The sequence below is a fragment of the Cynara cardunculus genome, assembly GCF_001531365.2.
Source record: "Cynara cardunculus var. scolymus isolate 2C chromosome LG 15, CcrdV1, whole genome shotgun sequence".
Taxonomy (NCBI): Eukaryota; Viridiplantae; Streptophyta; class Magnoliopsida; order Asterales; family Asteraceae; genus Cynara; species Cynara cardunculus.
The window spans coordinates 8443072-8462358 of NC_037542.1; the positions used below are offsets into that span (position 1 = coordinate 8443072).

At 32.1% G+C, this 19287-nt stretch overlaps 1 protein-coding gene across 1 annotated transcript; it reads left to right on the forward strand.

Moving 5' to 3' along the window:
• The first annotated feature begins 9888 nt into the window (after nucleotides 1-9888).
• On the forward strand, nucleotides 9889-11800 carry LOC112527902 (homeobox-leucine zipper protein ATHB-54-like). The gene is made up of 3 exons (XM_025138754.1): nucleotides 9889-10296; nucleotides 10602-10954; nucleotides 11042-11800. The coding sequence occupies exons 1-3, from the start codon at nucleotides 10197-10199 to the stop codon at nucleotides 11459-11461; spliced, it is 873 nt and encodes a 290-aa protein (XP_024994522.1). The 5' UTR covers nucleotides 9889-10196; the 3' UTR covers nucleotides 11462-11800.
• Nucleotides 11801-19287: the final 7487 nt, after the last annotated feature.

A 19287-nucleotide genomic window follows, 5' to 3' on the forward strand; every position in this document is an offset into this window, starting at 1 on the left:
TTCAATTAATTAAAATAAAACATTTATCAAAATTATTATTTATTTTAGCTAAAGGATCTCATAGAAATAATGTTTATGAAAAAGATAAAATATAAAATCTAAGCTTCAAATATTATTTAATTATTTTGTCCATGATATTTAGGAGATATATGTACGTGTCACCATATTTTATTGATTAAAGGGAAAGACCAAATCTTAAAAATGAAAGTTGAGTCAGGAACCAAATTTGTTATAGAAATAAAAAGTAGTTTGAGAGACCAAATTTGTTATAATAATAAAAAATAGTTTGAGGGATCAAATCTGTTATTAAAAATGATAGTTGAGTGAGAGGAGGGTGTATAGACAAAAGTGTCCAACACTAACATAAACTTAACTGAAAAAAGTTAGTAGAAATGACCATATCTGTTATAAAAATAAAACTATAGAGACATCCCCGTTAAATTGGTTAAATTTTCTATTAAAACAATATAGGATTATTGTTATAACAAATTCATATACAATTATTAATTAAATCCAATTAAAAAGAATTGATCAGTCATCATGACCCGACCCGACCCGCCAAAGTTCCTGACTGTTTTTACCCGTTATTTCAATTAAAAAAACCTACGGCCCACATGGCCACATCCATGTAGCTATTCGTCCTTTGGGCTTTTTCACTATTTCATTCGGGAATTGGGAGCGAAACATGAATCTGGGCCCTTTTAATTTAAGCCCACCTGTCTCATAGACATGCAATTTGTCTATTTCATAAATCGATCGTAGGATCGATATGATGGAAGACATTTCTAATAATAGCGTCACGACTCTTTTACAGATATACAACCGAAAAAGTTTTTTCATTTTTTTCTTAACCAAAGTTAGCACTGGTTGTCTGGTTGTAGGAGATAACACTCGAGGATTGACTCTTTTAGCTCGGCTTTCAGTCTTGTTTTAGTATGATTATTTTGTTTTTGGACGTGCTCTATTTGGTGAATGCTTCGTAAGGTATTCTAGCCCAATAAAACATGAATCATTCTTTTAGAATGGACCTACATAAACCGAAACAGAAAAATATAAATCAATGACATTTGTTAGACGTTCACACTCGATGTGATTTTTATGTCAACTAAAGACAAAGCCAAAGTAACATGCACTGTTTTCTTACGCCTCCAAGACTTACGTGCACAAACCGTGTTTTGTGACCACATTTCCAAAAATACCTAATCAGAACAAATTTCACAATAACAAGCAATTCAAAAGTGGAAATTATATTTCAATTGATATCTGATTCAAAGAATAAATGTTAAGATAAGATCCTGATAAGACTTAAAGGGATTTGAATTTTAACATTCGTATCTTGTGATTTATCTTGTTGATTGACCATTTTTTTTTGTGTCGGGCTGAGTCTAAAACGCAAACATTTCTAATCAACCACTTGGTATTTTTTTTTAATAGGTCCCAATGTCAATATCGACTATGTTTACATGCTTTTGACATGAAAAATGGATACAAAAATCCGTTATACGACCAATCACTACTACTCCCGATACACTATCTCATAATCACACCGCATACAAGGAAAAGAAGCATTTTCGACAAGTGAAAATTTTGTGCCATCAAAATATTCCGATCAATATATAGTCAATCTGGCTCTCTTATATTCGGAAAAATCAAAATTTCTATAAAATTATATATTCATCAAATTAAATGGACGGTTGAAATTGAGTTGTATTAGTCATACAAATGTAAAGAGTTGTATAATAACTCACCCCCCCTCTCTCTCTCTCTCTCTCTCTCTCTCTATATATATATATATATATATATATATATATATATATATATATATGTGGGGGAAAAAAATCAAAGTGCATAATTTCAAGTATGAATAGATAAAAAGAGGTTAGAACTTCACAAAAAAAAATCATCTTTTAAATTAATCTAAAAATTTGCATTTTTTTTTATAACAAAATGACTATTTATTTTAAATACAAAAAACACCACATTTCTTATATTCATGAATAAAGATGATAACGCGAGACAAGTTTATGCAGAATCTACGCTCCATAAGTGATGAGCAATTTCTTCACACAATACCATCTATTTCATCTTCTCATAGACCTGTGTTCAAGGGTGACAAACTAGTCCTTGGGGATGGCTTGGACTTGCCATATCAAACATTGGTTTCACATCTCTTCTCACGCCCTCTCATTCTTTTCGCTTAATTAATGTTCTTCATGTTCCTTTGGTGCCTAGAAACATAATCTCCATCTCACAATTTTGTCCATGTTCCCATCACTTTCTTACTCGACTCTTTTCTTGTGAAGGACATATAAACAGAAGAGATACTACTCTAGGGTCCAACTAAGTTTGGAATATATGAATGGATCCCATTCGCCCAACCATCAACTCTACTTCTCTTTCTGCAACCTTAGACGACATCCCATATTAGAACTTCCATCTTACTCTCTTCTCAAGAAAATTAGTACTAAGTTTGACCTTTCTATTCCAATTTCTCATTCGAATGCAATCCATACTATTGCAATAAAAGTCATAAACTTTTCTCAATCTACTATTAGCTCTAATGGACCATTGGATGTTATTTACAGTGATGTATGGACATCACCTATTTACTCATTTGATGGTTATAAATAGTACCTCATCTTTGTTGATCACTATTCTCAGTTTGTATGGCTCTATCCCCCTTAAACATAAATCCGACATAAAAGATGTTTTCATTCATTTTAAAGCACTAGTTGAAAAATAATAATTAATCGTCCTATCATCACTCTATATTCAGACAATGCGGGAGTCTATGAAAAACTTAACTCCTCACTAGTTGAAAAATAATAATTAATTGTCCTATCATCACTCTTTTCTTCTTATATCTCACAAAAACTCAATCAACGCTCGTAACCATGTCTTTTTTAGATACTTTTCTACCAAAAGTTCTTGCTATTGTGTTGATCTGAAAAACCCATCAAATATATGTCTCGCGTCATGTTAAGTTTCTTGAACATACATTTCTTTTTTAGAAAATTCACTTCTATCCACCTACATCCTAATATTGATATATGGTGTACTATGCCTCTCCCTATGTCTCTCCTACTTCACATGATGCAACCACAAGTTTTGTAGGAACCCTAGGTCGCATGTCAGGTCGTGAGAAGTTATGTTTTTGCACAATTTTGCCCGCTTTCAAACATTAAGCCAAAGGGAAGTTTCATAACACCAACACAAATAATTTTGTATGCGTCCACACAAAATGGGTCGGCACATTAAAATGAAATTTATGTGTGTTACAAATTATATCTATATTTAAAAAACAAATTGAAGAACAAAAAAGACCCTGACAGCTAGGAAGATGCCAAAATAATGATTCCAAAAACTTGTAACAGAGAGGTTCCGACTTAACGTTGTGCTCTCGAAACCTATTTTATGAAGGAAGGGAAAGGAAATGGAGGGAAGTAAAAACATCTTGTTCTCGAAACCTTTTTAGGAAAGAAAAATAATGACAACTTTCCTGTCAAAACTTTCCTCCCACGTATGGAAGGAAATGAAAAGAATTATTAAAATCCAAAACTACCCAGCCTTTCATTTTAAATGATATAAATTTAAAGGGGTATATTTGTAAAAATCTCATCTTTACTTTCTGTTTTTGTTCATGTGGTTTATAGTTCTTTTTGGTTTTCGTCTCTCCTAATTAAAGGTATAAATTAACCTTAATGATGAAAATAACTATAAGGACTAAAATCGTAATTTCTAAATTACAAGGACAAAAACGGAAGTTCAACAAACCATGGGACGCAAAACGCAATTTACTCATTCTATAAGCGTTGAACATATATTTTTATATATGAATTTTATCAAGCATAGTAATTTAAATTTTCCCATTACATATAGGGTTGGACCGTGGACGGTTGCTTTAAGCCGGATGAGCCACTTGGAGTGCCAATGGGCGGAGGTGTTGGAAAAACGCGGCGGCTCCGCGCTAAGATGGGTTGGCTTAACGGAATAATTTATACAAGAATCCAAGGTGAGAGTTGGAAAGGAGTGGTGAGTGGTGACTCATATTAGTTGAAAATGACTGATTTGACCTCTTCGTCTTTCTTATTTCTCTTTTCTCTTGCATCCTATTTTACATCTTTACCCTTTTCATTACACTTCATATCCTTTCTAATTCAATAACTCTAAAAATTGTTAACTAAAGAATTACGAATCTACACTTTAATTATAAAAAAAAACATATTGGATATATGTATATATGGTCACTAACTTTGTAATTGTATAATATAGGTGGTGGTAAAATTTATTATAATTGGATGATAGAAAATTAATATAGATTTTCACAACAAAAAAAAAACTAATATTTTATAAAAAGTTTAACATTTATTATATATTTGAACTTCTTTATTGATTAGTTTATTGTAAAATTTAGATAACTTTTATATATATATATATATATATATATATAGATAGATAGATAGATAGATAGATCTTCTTTTAAAAACGTTCTGGATCATGAGATCTATAAGAATAAGTATATCATGTGTTATTTTATATGTTGTTTTTCATTTATGTCTAGAATTTAATGTAATCATCAACGTATATTTGTTTCGCAATATACTTCATTCAAATCTACTTGATTCATAATGTAAATATTTTTGACGTGTTTGTGAAATAAAAAATAAACGTAAAAAAGTCTGACAGTTGTGAGTTTTTTTTTTTTTGTAAGGGTGTCCGGGCCAAAGCCCGACTAATCCCCGACAAATTTGGAGGCTAAACATGGCCCCATTTAAATGTCGCCAACACTCCCCTCCCAGGGCTCGAACTTGGGTTCATGACTATGTCATGCCCAAGCCTTTACCACTAGGCTGGCAGGTCTTTGACCAGTTGTGAGTTGAATACATATGAAACAAATATATATATATATATATATATATATATATATATATATATATAGAGGAGGGATAAAATACAAACCAAACCATTTGTACAAACCGTACAAACCTCATTCAAACAATCATAAATTTTCTTTTCTTTTTCACCTTTCTTAATTATAAGGGTGATTAGTCATTTTTATTGTGGATGACCTTAATTATGGACATTATCATCTTTATTATATAATTTTAGAAAACAAATTTTATCAAAATGAAAAATATATAAAACAATTTCATTTTTAAATAGAAATAAAACATATGGAACAATTTCATTAAGAAAAAAAATATATGAAACAATTACATTAAATTAAACAATGAAATCGATGAAAACCCGAGAACGTTCTTATCATATGTGATCAAACTTGAAAGGGGACCTAGTGCTATGCAAACGACATGCTTGTGACCTAGGTCGAGTCAAAAGTCGTCTGTATCTTTGATTTAGCATCACATATGATGGATTATAATATCGCATCAAGAAAACATATCACATGTGATATTATAAATGAGGGGAACTAGTGGTGTTGTGCCAAAGGTTTTTTGTGTCTATGATTTAATATCAAATATGTATCATATGTGATGAAATTTAGTATCATATGTGATTGACTATGGTAAAAAGTGTTCTCGTTTGAACTCTTCCCCCCTCCTATCTCTCTCTCTCTCTCTCTCTCTCTCTCTATATATATATATATAGGGTCGAGTTTTGATGAGAAGAAAAGTTATGGTGAGAGACATAAGAGGAGATCTCCATCTTTATATCAATCCTAATTGAATGTCAACACTAATCAGGTGAATGTCAACACTAATCAGGTGCACTAAGATGTACCTCATCAATTCTCTTCTAAAGCACAATTCATGGGTGGGCATGAGATTCAAAGTGATCAAGACTTCATATCTCTTCTTACGTTTCTCAACATAACTTTCCTTCTCACACGATCCTTCACACACACACACACACACACACATATATATATATATATATATATATATGGTTGGGTTCAAGTGACACAACATGTTTTCATAAGACCCGTGTGACCATATTTTTAAATTTGAAACTCCACAATAGAACATTATGAAGGTAAAAAAAAATATGAACCTTCACAACAAAAACAAGGTGAAAGTAACATTCAAAGTATTTTTTTGTGAAGTTTCACGTGTAAAAAGATAGTCTCATGGTTTCATGAAAACAACATGATCTCACATGATCCCATGTGTGTGTGTGTGTATATATATATATATATACACGAAGAATCATGTGAGAATGAGAGTTAAAGTGAGGAGCGTAAGAAGGGATCTCGACACTTGATCATCTTTAATCTCAAATCCACCCATAAATCATGCTTGATATGGTGATTGATCTGATGCATCTCATCCTAATATGCCTCTAAGGGTGAAGTTCTCTTCTTACGCTTCTTACCTTAACTCTCATTTTTACTGGATACCAACCCTATATATATATATATATATATATAGAGAGAGAGAGAGAGAGAGAGAGAATAGCAGGAACGTTTAAATAAGTTTGATTCGTGATCGGATCATAAAAACCTACTTTCTGAAGATCCCTTCCTTCTCTTCAGGATCGAACATCAATTGCAACAAGAGATAGATGTAGATGAAAAAGAACCCCCCCTAGAATCGTATAGGAAGTTTTCTTTTCGTACGACTAGAGAAAAAATGATTCGAAGTTTTGTTTATGGATAAAATTATAATAAATAGGAATAGAATCCGTAAAATAAATTAGCTTGTAATTTAACTCATATCAATTTAGCATCCTTCCTGAAAAATAAAAAACCATTTGTATCATCCCATATTAGCTAGCATGGCATACTCCTGTTCGAACCGAGATTTGAAACCAAACTTCTCAGGATGATAGATAGGACGATTCAGGTGAGATCCAATGTAGATCCAACTTTTAATTCACTCGTGGGATCCAAGCGGTCCGGGGGAGACCACCATGGCTCCTCTTTTCTCGAGAATCCATACATCCCTTATCAGTGTTTGGACAACTATCTCTCGAGCATAGGTTTAGGTTCGACCTCAATGGGAAAATAAAATGGAGCACCTAACAACGCATCTTCACAGACCAAGAACTACGAGATCACCCCTTTCATTCTGGGGTGACGGAGGGATCATACCATTCGAGCCTTTTTTTTTTATGCTTTTCCTTGAGATTTGGAGAAAGCTAAAATCAATAGAATTTTCCTAATCCTCCCTCAGGAAGAGCGTGAAATTCTTTTTCCTTTCCGTGGAATATATGAATATATATATATATAGATATATTAATTAATTTATTTATTTATATGTGTGTGTATATGTATGAGACTCATTACTTCAGTTAGTCCCTATGTTAGAAAAAAAAAAGCCAAAAATAGGTTTTGAATCTTTAGCACAATTCATATATTCATTTATTTATTTATAGGCACGCACACACACACACACACAGGGGGGGTCGGGAAAAAACCCCAAAAAATGAAAAATTGAGAAACATCCCTATAACCATTCGTCTAGAAGGTATGTACATGAGCATACAAGTAATTGAAGATGTTTTTTTTGGTGAGAATTAGAGAAGTGATCCTAAATGTTCATATATATAGTCATTTGAGAAGTTATAAATGTGTGAGAATTAGAGAAGTGATCATAGTACTTCATCTGGTCAACATTTGTGGATTTGACTGTGAAGCACTGGATAATTCGGTCACATGGTATGTGGAAGATAAATGGTTAGTTTTGCAATTTTTACAAATAGGCGGCAAACAAATGCATATTTGAACCCGTGATGAATTATCTATGCATATGTGAAGTCGTGTATTCACGTATGAACTATTTAACTAATTCACACATAAACTATTTAACTAATCACACGGGTTCATATGTGTATCAGTTAAATAGTTCATATGTGAATCACACGGGTTCATATATGCACTTGTTTATCGCCTATTTGTAAATATTAAGAAACTGCGCTCTATATTTTTCATAGTTGTTACCATGCCGCATATCTTGACCAGTCAAAGTTGTAAATCTTGATCACTCAAAACTGCAAATTTTTTAATGAAGAGTTAAGATCACTTCTTTACTTTTTAAATACTTCTCACCTCTCAATTAAACCCATGGCTATGTATATAGTAGTAAATAGTAAATTTTAATTTTAAATACTATAAGATAAAACCATATCAAAGTTTTTTTTGAAATGATGAATTTCCTTTTCAGTTATATATTGTCTAAATTCTAAGGACCACACAAGAGAAGCTATTAAGTTTATAGATATTTTCTTGCCCATACTTTCTTTTGTTCATTGAATTTGCTATTTTTATCAAACTTTACATTATCTTCTGGCAATGATAAACAGAAAACTTTATATATATATATATATATATATATAGAGTATATTTTAAATGCGACCATATTTATTTGTATAAATCATGCACCCCAATTATATATATATATAGAGGTTGGTTATTATACAATCCATGACATTTATGCAACCAATACAACCCAATCTTAATCGTCCATTTCATTTGATTAATATGTGATTTCATAGAAGTTTTGATTGTTTCCTAATATAAAGTATTGATCATAATTAATGAACCATATTCATCTTCCATAAATATTTAAATCATAATAAATGAACTTTCATCATTTCCATAAATATCTTCATTTATTGGGTTGCATTGGTTGTACAAATGCGACAGGTTGTATTTGAAACAAACACACTCTCTCTCTCTCTCTCTCTATATATATATATAATCCATAATATTATAAAATAGTAGAAACTTTGAAATGAATTTGTTTTCTTTATAATTTTTACAAGAAAGGGTAAGAATACATTTTTCATGTGAAATAATGGCATACATGTATATCTCAAAAGCAACGACCTTGAACACTTAGAGCATTATTAAAGAGTCTTTGGTCTAACGATATTGTAATCTTTAGCCTCCTAGAAGATCAAATTTCAAACTTTACCCCAAAGATGAGGAGGGTTTGTGAATTTATTTGTTGCATTTGCCGTATACAATAGTGTATACTTAAAAAAACACTCAGACCATCTCCAATAAATTTTCCAAAGTTTTTTTAAACCAAAATTAATTATACTACATAAAACCAATTACAATCCTTAGTTCTGATTTTATGCATTCAATATTTATTTATTAAAAAGAGCAAAGAAAGACAAGTAATTTAACATGCAAAATATAAACTCATATAAAAATATATATTAAAAACATTATTCAAACTATTATTGATAATTTTTAAATAATTATATCGATATAAATGAAATATATTTTTACCAACTTAAATCATAACAAATATATTGAATGCATGTTTGTTAGCAGTTTAATGAGTTTAATAGGATTCACAACTCATTTAATCGTCTATATATTGGTAATGACTTACAATTATATAAAAAATGACTTATTCAGTAAGTTTTTAAAAGAACTTTATGTAGGAAGATAAAAAAAAATTCAAACATGTCCCTCCTTGTTAAAAAAACGCTTCTTCCATTGAAAATCCTCTCAAACAAAAACTTTCACAATCTATTCAAACTAATTTATTCATACATACAATTTTATTCATACAGAATTTAATGAAAAACAACCCAACAACTTAGACATGTTTTTTTTTTATTAACCTGGATATTCAACCCGTTTTGCAGATAGTCTGGAATCATCGTATTTGAATATACGTGGTCATAAAGAGATTTTTATTCCTTCTTAAATTAGAAATTGATATGATTTACTATACGCAAAAGTAGATAAGAACCCTGGAAGGACATACTTTTTTGACAGTGAAATATTGTCTATCAAGAACTTCAAAGCTTATTGGATAGAGATTAAGAGAAGGTCGATCAGATCCAGGGGTAGGGTAGTAATTTCACATGATAATTCCCAAGTGGAAACCCCCTTCTTTGGCCTCCCCATTTTTCTCTCCCTATCCTTGATGTTCTTATAACCCCCCACCAAGCTCTTCTCCCCACACAAAACTCTCTCTCCCTCTCTCTCTCTCTCTACATATATACATATATATATCTATATCTATCTCTCTCTCTCTCTATAGATACATAATAATACATGTCTCTCTCTCTTTCTCTGTCTAAAAGACACACATTTGCATGGTTTTCATGCTCCAAATCAGATTGTAATTCATGGGTGTGATCTCTCTCTGCAATCACATGACTGTAATTCTAATCACTTGCTTTTTTAGGCATAAGCCCCATCTCCCAATGATTATCTAACTTTGACCACTACCCAAAATAAAAAGAGAGTCAAAACAGGAAGTTCAAAAAGGCAAATGGAGGGTGGAGTGGTGTTTGAAGCTTTGCTCCAAAACCAAAGGCTCACTTTTTCTTCAGATGGGTTTGATTCTCCATGGATTTCCAACTCCTTTCAGGGTAATCCTCCAAATCTTCATTCTTCAATTGTTTTATGCTCAACATTTTAATATAATAATTTAAAGATAATCATCACTTTCAATCATTTGAAGCTTGTAACACATGTTTTTGCCAAATTCATGTCTGAATTTCATCTTAACCATCATAAGTCTTTATTCGTGTGCGAACTTGTACTTTGTAGTTGCTATATGCACAATCATCGGTTTTGCAAATAAAAATCGGATATGGTTTGGTATTTTAACAAGAAAGATGAGAATTGGGAAAAAATTCCATTAATATGGTTCATATTTGACAACCCTTTATAGGAGAGAAGACGAATACGAAAAAACGGCTTTCCGAACAAGAGGAGAACTCCGATGAGGACTACGAAAAGTGTTTCCGGCCAACGGAGAAGAAAAGGCGATTATCGGTGGATCAAGTTCAATTTCTTGAAAGGAGTTTTGAGGAGGAAAATAAGCTTGAGCCGGATAGGAAAATTCAGCTCGCAAAAGAGCTTAATTTGCAGCCAAGGCAGGTTGCAATCTGGTTTCAAAATCGTCGAGCACGTTGCAAGACGAAACAGCTCGAGAAAGACTACGAGATCTTGAATTCAAGCTACGACAAACTCAAATCGGAATTCGATTGCCTCCAAAAACACAATGACAAATTAAAACACGAGGTATTTGTCATAAAAAGCACAGTGATTAACAATTTTTGTATTGAAGTTGCATTTACATGTTTATAACCTATTTACATGTTCTAATAGGTTGAAATGCTCAAGGAAAAGTTGCATCAAAGGGAGAAAGGGGAAAAAGATTCAATCCCAAATGAATTCCCCACAGAAGAATTGGATTCAAATGCTCAGGAACCAAAACCACATCCGATTTCAATCGAAAATTGGAGCAATAATGAACCAAAAATGGTGATCTGCAAGCAAGAATATGCGAATTCGGTTTCCGCAAAAAGCGACGTGATCGATTCTTACAGCCCAGATGTGAACCATTCTTCATTTCTAGAGCCTTGTGATTCTTCGAACGTCTTCGAAAACCAATCCGATTTCAACCAAGAAGAAGATAACTTGACCATTCTTCGGTGTCCAAAGATCGAGTACGAATCATATATTGACCCGAATGAGGGTTCTTTAGGATACCCTATTGAAGATCAACCGTTTTGGCTTTGGCCTTAAACTTTGAAGGTTTTTGATCAACCCTTTTTGGATTTGGCCTTAAACTTTGAAGAGTTTCAATTTGATCAAGATTCTGAATGAGGGTTCGTTAGGGTAGCCTTAGATCAACCTCTTTGGGTAGTTGCCACAAGGGTTTATGATCAAGATTCCCAATTGGTGTCTGTGGAGTACCCTTTTCAAATCATCCTTTTGGTTTTGACCATACAACTTTTTCTGTATTTGTAATCAAGGTTTCATCACATTTGTAGGCTTTGATCAATTTTCAAGTAGGATACTGTGGTTGTATCTAGATTCTAGAAATAGATGTCAATAAAAACATGTCCCTTTTTTCATCTTTTTTACCCATACTCCTTTAATTTACCATTTTCCCATGCATCACTACTTGGTTGTACATTTGTGATGAATGTATTGCCTACTTGTACTTCTCCCATGGAATAGTTATCACTTCTCAAGTAGAGTCATCTTTCTGAATGTTATAACATGACTTTCTTCAAATCTTATTCTTTGTTGTTTTGGTTTAGGAACCAGATGATCGATCTTCTTTTTACTTTTCGAAGTGGGATTACTTATTTGAAACAACTTATATTTTTTTACAAAAGTATTTATCAAATTATTATAAGTGTGAAGAGTTTAACTTCTTTAAAAACTCTTTATTACTGGTTTGTTACCAGTATAAATTGTTTATCCAAACACTCAAACGTATTTATTACCGGTGTCACATCATCGGTTTCTTTCGTAGCGTTATCATGAGCTTGAATTGCAAAAGCAAACTAATCCTAACATAACCAAATTGGTTTGTTAATTTGGCTAGGTAACATTGATCGATCGTGGTTAATTTCATAAATTCTTAAAAATAGTTTTAACATTAAATTGGCGTAAGTGAATAGTAAAATACTGGATTTGGTATACGTGTTATTCATCAACATCAAATTGGCATATTGTTTTAGTGAAATGATGAGAAAAATGACAGTAATATATGGGATTTTGATGTTGGATTGAAGATATTTTTACCCGGTATAAACAATTAGTACCATATAACTAACCTTTTAATCTTGAATTTTGATCATTAATCATTGGAATAACTAAATTCTATATCTATGTTATAATCAAGAAAATAGTTTATAATTTGTTTATAATGTTATATTAAAGTTGTTCAGCTTTATATATATATATTCAAAACTAAACCAGATATATTCAAACCAAATTAAACCAGATATATTTGTTTTCGTTTAAGCATTCATTATTTAGGGTTCGATCCATAAAATCCAAAACTAATAGTCCGGCTAAGTGTTTACCGAAAAAATTTAACGCTATTACGTACTTACCTGCTAAAATTTTAATCCACCAAAACAGTATCGTATGTAACAATTTACCAGTAAGCATTAAACCATGGTAAGAGTCGTCAACTTCATTTATTGGGTAAGACTCTCGATCATTGCCTTCGTTCTTATCAGATATGTTTTTTAGTTTTTGTCATATTAATTCGATAARATAATATGAATTGACAAACATTTATTTAAATAAGACGTTTGGTAAACGCAACCTAGGCTACCCTATGCGGTTTATGACTCTAATGAACATTGAATCAACCTGTACCTTTACTGATATGATATTTACTATATACAAATAATAATCTATCATCAAAAATTTTAATTAGAATTAAATTAAATTTTGCTCCATGTGGTTTGTTATTTTTTGGGTCTTTATAATTTTTTTATTGCAAAAAAACCCTTATGATATTTAAAAATGTTTGGTTTTAGTCCCTCATTAACACCGTTAAATATATTCGTTAAATCAAAGAGTAATATGGTCTATTACAATTCTTTTCTCATATTTTTCTTTAAAATTGTAATTGATTAACATAGTACATCTAATATTAATTATAATATACATAAAAATGAATAATATCCTCAGTTCTCGTTAGGGGTGAGCAGCGGAACCGGGTATTCGGTTATGGAACCGGAACCGCCTTGGAACCGATATGAGTGGTTCCGGTTCCTAAAATACGGAACCGATTGAGAATGGTTCCGGTTCCGGGTTTTCAATTTTTCGGAACCGTTACCCGCCGGGTACCCGGTATTTTTAAATAAAAAAATTATTATTATTTTTTAATACCAAATTTATATTAGGTTTACATCTTGAAAGCACGCCGTCATCTTCATTCTTCATCTAAATTCTTCATATAGAATGATTCGTATTTTTTTAAATTGTGTGTTCACTTGGATTCATAGTATGTAATCGTTAAACTTGGAAAATTTACCATTATAGTATGTAATCGTTAAACTTTGAACATTTTCTATTAGTCTATTATGGTTTGTAATCGTTAAACAATATTTGTAACCATTATTATATATAATTTGTATTCTTGCTTATTTATTTAGTGTTTTGGCAATGTTTTATTTTTTATTTCTAAATAACAAAATTTTAATATTTTAGGAAGCGGGTACCCGGAACCGGAACCGGTTCCCGGCGGTTCCGGTTCCGGTTCCAAAAATTTAAGAACCGCTTTAACCGGTTCCGGTTCCAATATCTCAAGAACCGCCGATTCTGGTTCCGGTTTATGTCAAAAAGGGCAGATACCCACCCCTAGTTTTCGTTATAAAAAAACGAAGACAACAAGATCTGGATGGAGAGGATAAAGAAGCACAGCCGGTTGTGGGGGTCCATTTGTTTTTTATTTTAGTTTCTAGAAGAAAATGGAAAAGAAACTCATTAATTAACGGTTGGGATTTAACTCCTGTTTGTAGGAGGGACCAAAACCAAATACTTTTACATATCCAAGAAAAACAAGGAACCATAGAGACCAAAATTGCAATTTACTCTTTAATTAATAAAATATTGTATATTTTACATATTCTATATATATATATTTTTAAAGAAATACATAACATAAAAAAAACTGTTGTTGAATTAATTTAATGACGCATGACAACATGGTTCTGAAATGTAGCGGAAAAAGGAGTGAAGAAAATGAGGGCTTCCCCCCTGTGAAAAGGTCAAGTTCTATGAATGCTTCACTTTAATGTATTTTTTTTTTCTAATTGGAAAATGACATTTTGCCTAATTTGGCCTATTTATGCTGTTGACGTATTTGTTTTTAGTGATTATTTATTGTAATATTTTATCAAAAAAAATCTTCAGTGATGATGTAATTTTCTACTTGAAAATTCTATTAATTTCTTCTAAAAACAATTGAAAAATCAATAGCATTCGTATTTGAAGTAAATATCATTTCTGATGGATTTCTATATTCACCGATTGTGGGTTTCTACATCGCTTTTACATTTTACTGAATGAAACATAATTATTTATACTACAAATAAATATTTATAACAAATTAAATTTCATTCTAAATTCTATAGACGAAACAAGATTCATATAAGAATTAAATCCAATTCTATTACGAGTCCTACAAATCAAATATTGTAGATCTTAAATCCCTTAAAAATATTTGTCAAAACTAACAGAACATTTTTGAAGTCCAAATGCGTTATATCGAAAATTATGTCTCATTTATGAGACGAGAAATAGTTCTGGATATAATAGTTGCAAAAGTCAATTACTCATCTAGATGTACCACTTATATTTTATATTTTTTGATTTTTTTAAAGGTAAGTGGTATATTTTTTTTTTTTATTAACCTGCATATCCAACCCGTTATGTAAGCCGACTAATTCCAGAAAAACCATCTGCTTTGCAGGTAGCCCGGAGTCACCGCATTAGAACTTCCGTGGTCACAATATGATTTTTATTCCTCCTTGAATTTGAACATGTGATCTTCTGATAATTTTGACCTTTAGAGTTAAACTCAAACCAATAAAATGGTATATTTTAATAATAAAATAAAAAGATATGTGACAAAAATATTCAATTATGTACAAAATATATTTTATTCTCATAAGGAATATATAAAACCTTTATAATCAAATATAAAAATTACTTTTTACTCAATTTTCAAAGCCTCATAGCCTTATTTAATCTGAATCTTTAAAAGCATAAATGATATTCTTTTCTATCTTATTTATATATTTTTAATAGCAAAAGTATAAAAAGATAAAACAAAAATGTTTTCCCAAACATTGTTTTCTATTTTAATTTTGTTCTTTCATTTTCAATATTTAAGTCTATTTGGTGAAGTCACATTTGGTGGGTTCTCATATTTAATGCTGAAAATAAATGAAGCCCTTTTGTTAAAAAAAAACAATTAATCCAATAAATAAGAGTTATAAGTGTGAAAGCTTTGTTACCAACAATACCTTACTCCATCCATTCATTTTGTTTCATTATCAATTATCAATATCTGATAGATAAATCATGTATATAACAACTTATTAAATCATTAATTTAAAAATCCAATTTTTAAAAGAATTGTAATTTTCATACTACGACTATGAGACCTGAACACTCACATGTTCATACAAATACACCACAATTTAATCCACTGTGTTACGTTAGGATGGTACTTAAAATTATCCTTTTTTTTAACCTCGTTAAGTCAGCTTAACTAGTAAAAAGATTTGGGTATTTAGGAATTCTTCTTATAAATCATCGGTTTGAGTAATGCAAGGTCACTGATGATTTTCAGATTGGTTTTTACGACTCTTGGAATTAATCGAAATATGTAAAAATTAATCCGGACATCTAAAATTAAAAAAAAGAAATTCTTTTTAAAAAACTGCAAAAAATATGTCGTTTATATATTTAAAAGTTCATTTAAATTGGTTCCACGGGTCGAGGGAGATTTACATAAAGATTGAACTGATAGTCAGATGGAAAGCTGGGTTTTGATGCAACAATTGTTGGTGCTGATATTGATCAGATAATATTCACCGTACACGTGTCTGTCAAGATGGCCACAGTCTACACGATTACGTGTTCCAAATGACAAGCATATCATCCAGCGTACACCACAGCACATCTGTTATAATCGTGTGACCCACCAGCAGGGCCGTTGATAGGACACCATGCCACACGTGGCATCCGATTAGCGGTGTTTGGAAGACTTGTCCAGTTTTTAAGGGGAGCTGGGGCCTGGTCTGCTGTTGACAGGACCATTGATGTATATTTTAGAGTAAATTCTAGATTTGGTCCCTGTGGTTATATCAAAATTATGGATTAGGTCCTCCAATAGAATTAATTATAGATATTATCCTTATAGTTTATTTTTGTTGTAGATTGGATCCCTTATCTTAATTTTGTCAACCTAAATTCTGTTAAGTTAGAGGTGTTTTGGTGATTAATTTTCAATTTTAACTGCAATTTTAAATATTTTTTATTTTATAATTATATATATATATATATTTAAAATTTCACATCAAAACCCAGTGTTATGAAGATTCAACTATTTTTTACCTTCTGTTTTACAATGGAGTGACTTTGTGGGTCTCATGAAAACAGGTTGATCTCATGTAAATTCAACCCTATATACATATAGTTTGTTATTATACAACCCATGACATTTGTGCAACCAATACAACTTAATCTCAATCATCCATTTCATTTGATTAATATGTGATTCCATATAAGTTTTGATTGTTTTTAAACATAAAGTATTAATCATAATTAATGAACCATATTCATCTTCCATAAATATTCAAATCATAATAAATGAACTTTTATCATTTCCATAAATATCTCAATTTATTCAATTGCATTGGTTGTACAAATGCAATAGGTTGTATTTGAAACAAACTCTCTCTCTCTCTCTCTCTATATATATATATATATATATATATATATATAGGGAAGCGTTCAAATAAAAACCACTCAATTTGTAAAAACCGTGAAAACCTCATACAACCATCATAATTTTTCATTTTTTTGTAATTATGAGAGGGTTGATTAACCATTTTTATTGTGCAGAGTGTTAATCATAGATATTATCATCTTCATTATTTTAATTTTAGAGAATTACATGAAACAGTTTCATTAAAATTTCATTAAATATTATATGAAACAATTTTCATAACCATATATGAAACAAATTCATAAAAAAAGTATTATATGAAACAATTTCATGAAAAAATTTCATAAAATTAAATAATGAAATCGACGTATGAAGGTGGTTTATACGGTTTTTACAAATGAATGTGGTTTTTATTTGAACGCTTCCCTATATATATATATATTCATTATTTAATCTTATTTCTCCTGGACTGGTTCACCTTGCCTGCCATTGTTGTCTCCTTCCTCAAGAAGCTTCTGCATGGTTCACCTCCCCCACGGCCCACCAGGATGACGACCTCCATCATAACAAAGTTTTTTAGTATTTATAAAGTCTCCTCATCGATTGGAGACGCAGTAAAAAGTAGATCAAAGAAAAATAATATGTTTTTTACTTGATACGTAAACACGACGATTTCATATTTCGATTTAGGTTTTTAGCCTGAACCTAAAGCAAACTAGGTTTTTCGATTTCCTCTTGAATGTTGAATCCTATTATTTATGTAGAAACAACCTCTCTCCCCACCTCACCTACACACGGCGAAGCCGACGGCAGGCACTTTAAACCCACCGCTTCTTCATCATTATTATGACCTATGTTTGATCTTGACTCTTGATTATCCAGCGGCAGTTCGTGGTGGCACACTGGGCATGAATTACCGATTACGTAAAGTTAGCCATGGAACTCAAACCCACCATCATTGTCAGATTCAATAGTCGTGGTCGCTTTGGGTGTGTTTCCGTTGCTAGTGTATCCACGGAGGATGATAATGGAGTTAAACGACGACCAATTACCGGCCGGATAGACCTCCGTTCTGAGCTCTGTTGCTTGTCGTCGGAGATGGAGAAGAGGGATGACTTCTGGCGGTGGACTCTTTTTGGAGGGGGAGAACTGTCGAGTGTAAACGTATATGTGTGTTTTATTTTTTTTGTTTTTAATATTGCCCATCACTTAACAAAGTAATAGTTAGGGGCCCTTTACTAAATTATCACCCGGAAAATGTTTGCCGCACAATTTTCCTCATCAGATTAACATGACAAGAGCGAAGAATTTTACCTGGTAAAAACGACGATAAGGATGGAAAATCTTACCCGGTAAGTGAGGGTGACGACTCTTACCCGGACAAACGTTTACCGGGTAAATTGTTGTATATGATACCGTTTTGATGTACTAAAATCTCATCCGATAAAAATAAATTATAATGTTGATTCTTATTGGTAAGCACTTACCAAGTAAGCATTTGGGTAAACAGTATCTTAGTAAAGTTAGGAAGAAGGGATCCATCTATAAGGGTGCGTTTGGTGCGCAGACAGGACTGGACAGGACAKGACAGGACAGGACGGGACAGGACAGGACAGGACAGGACAGGACAGGACAGCTGTTCAGCGTTTGGTAAGACAGGACAGGACAGGATAGAACTGGTTAAAATGACCAATTTACCCCCAGTGAGCTGTTTAGTGTTTTTTCACTACGAAATGCATTCTGGTAACACTGGTCCTACTACCACTACAGCCCTAATAATTCAACAACAACAACAACAACAACATTCAACAATCATAATCAATGTAAACTCTCGAAATAAATCATAATACTTCATTAAAATCCCTAATAAGTACTTCAATTAATCAAGTTGTTGGCGAAATCGAGTACGAAACCACCATCAAAATATAATTCCTTACTTGCATGAAATAAGAAGAAAGATATTTGAAGAATTTCTTCAAATTCGTGATGTAGTTGCTGTAAGAAGCAGCAGCGACGGCCATCGGGAGAAGCAGCGGCGGCCATCGGAGGAGCATCGGCGGCGGCCATCGGAGGAGCAGCGGCGGCGGCCATCGGAGGAGCAGCGGCGGCGGCCATCGGGAGCAGCAGCGGCGGCGGCCAT

Bases quoted from the DNA above. Each gene is read 5' to 3' on its own strand.
- LOC112527902 (XM_025138754.1), top strand. From the start codon at position 10,197: ATGGAGGGTGGAGTGGTGTTTGAAGCTTTGCTCCAAAACCAAAGGCTC. The intron at 10,297-10,601 runs GTAATCCTCCAA...AACCCTTTATAG, and splicing joins GATTTCCAACTCCTTTCAGG to GAGAGAAGACGAATACGAAA. The intron at 10,955-11,041 runs GTATTTGTCATA...ATGTTCTAATAG, and splicing joins ATGACAAATTAAAACACGAG to GTTGAAATGCTCAAGGAAAA.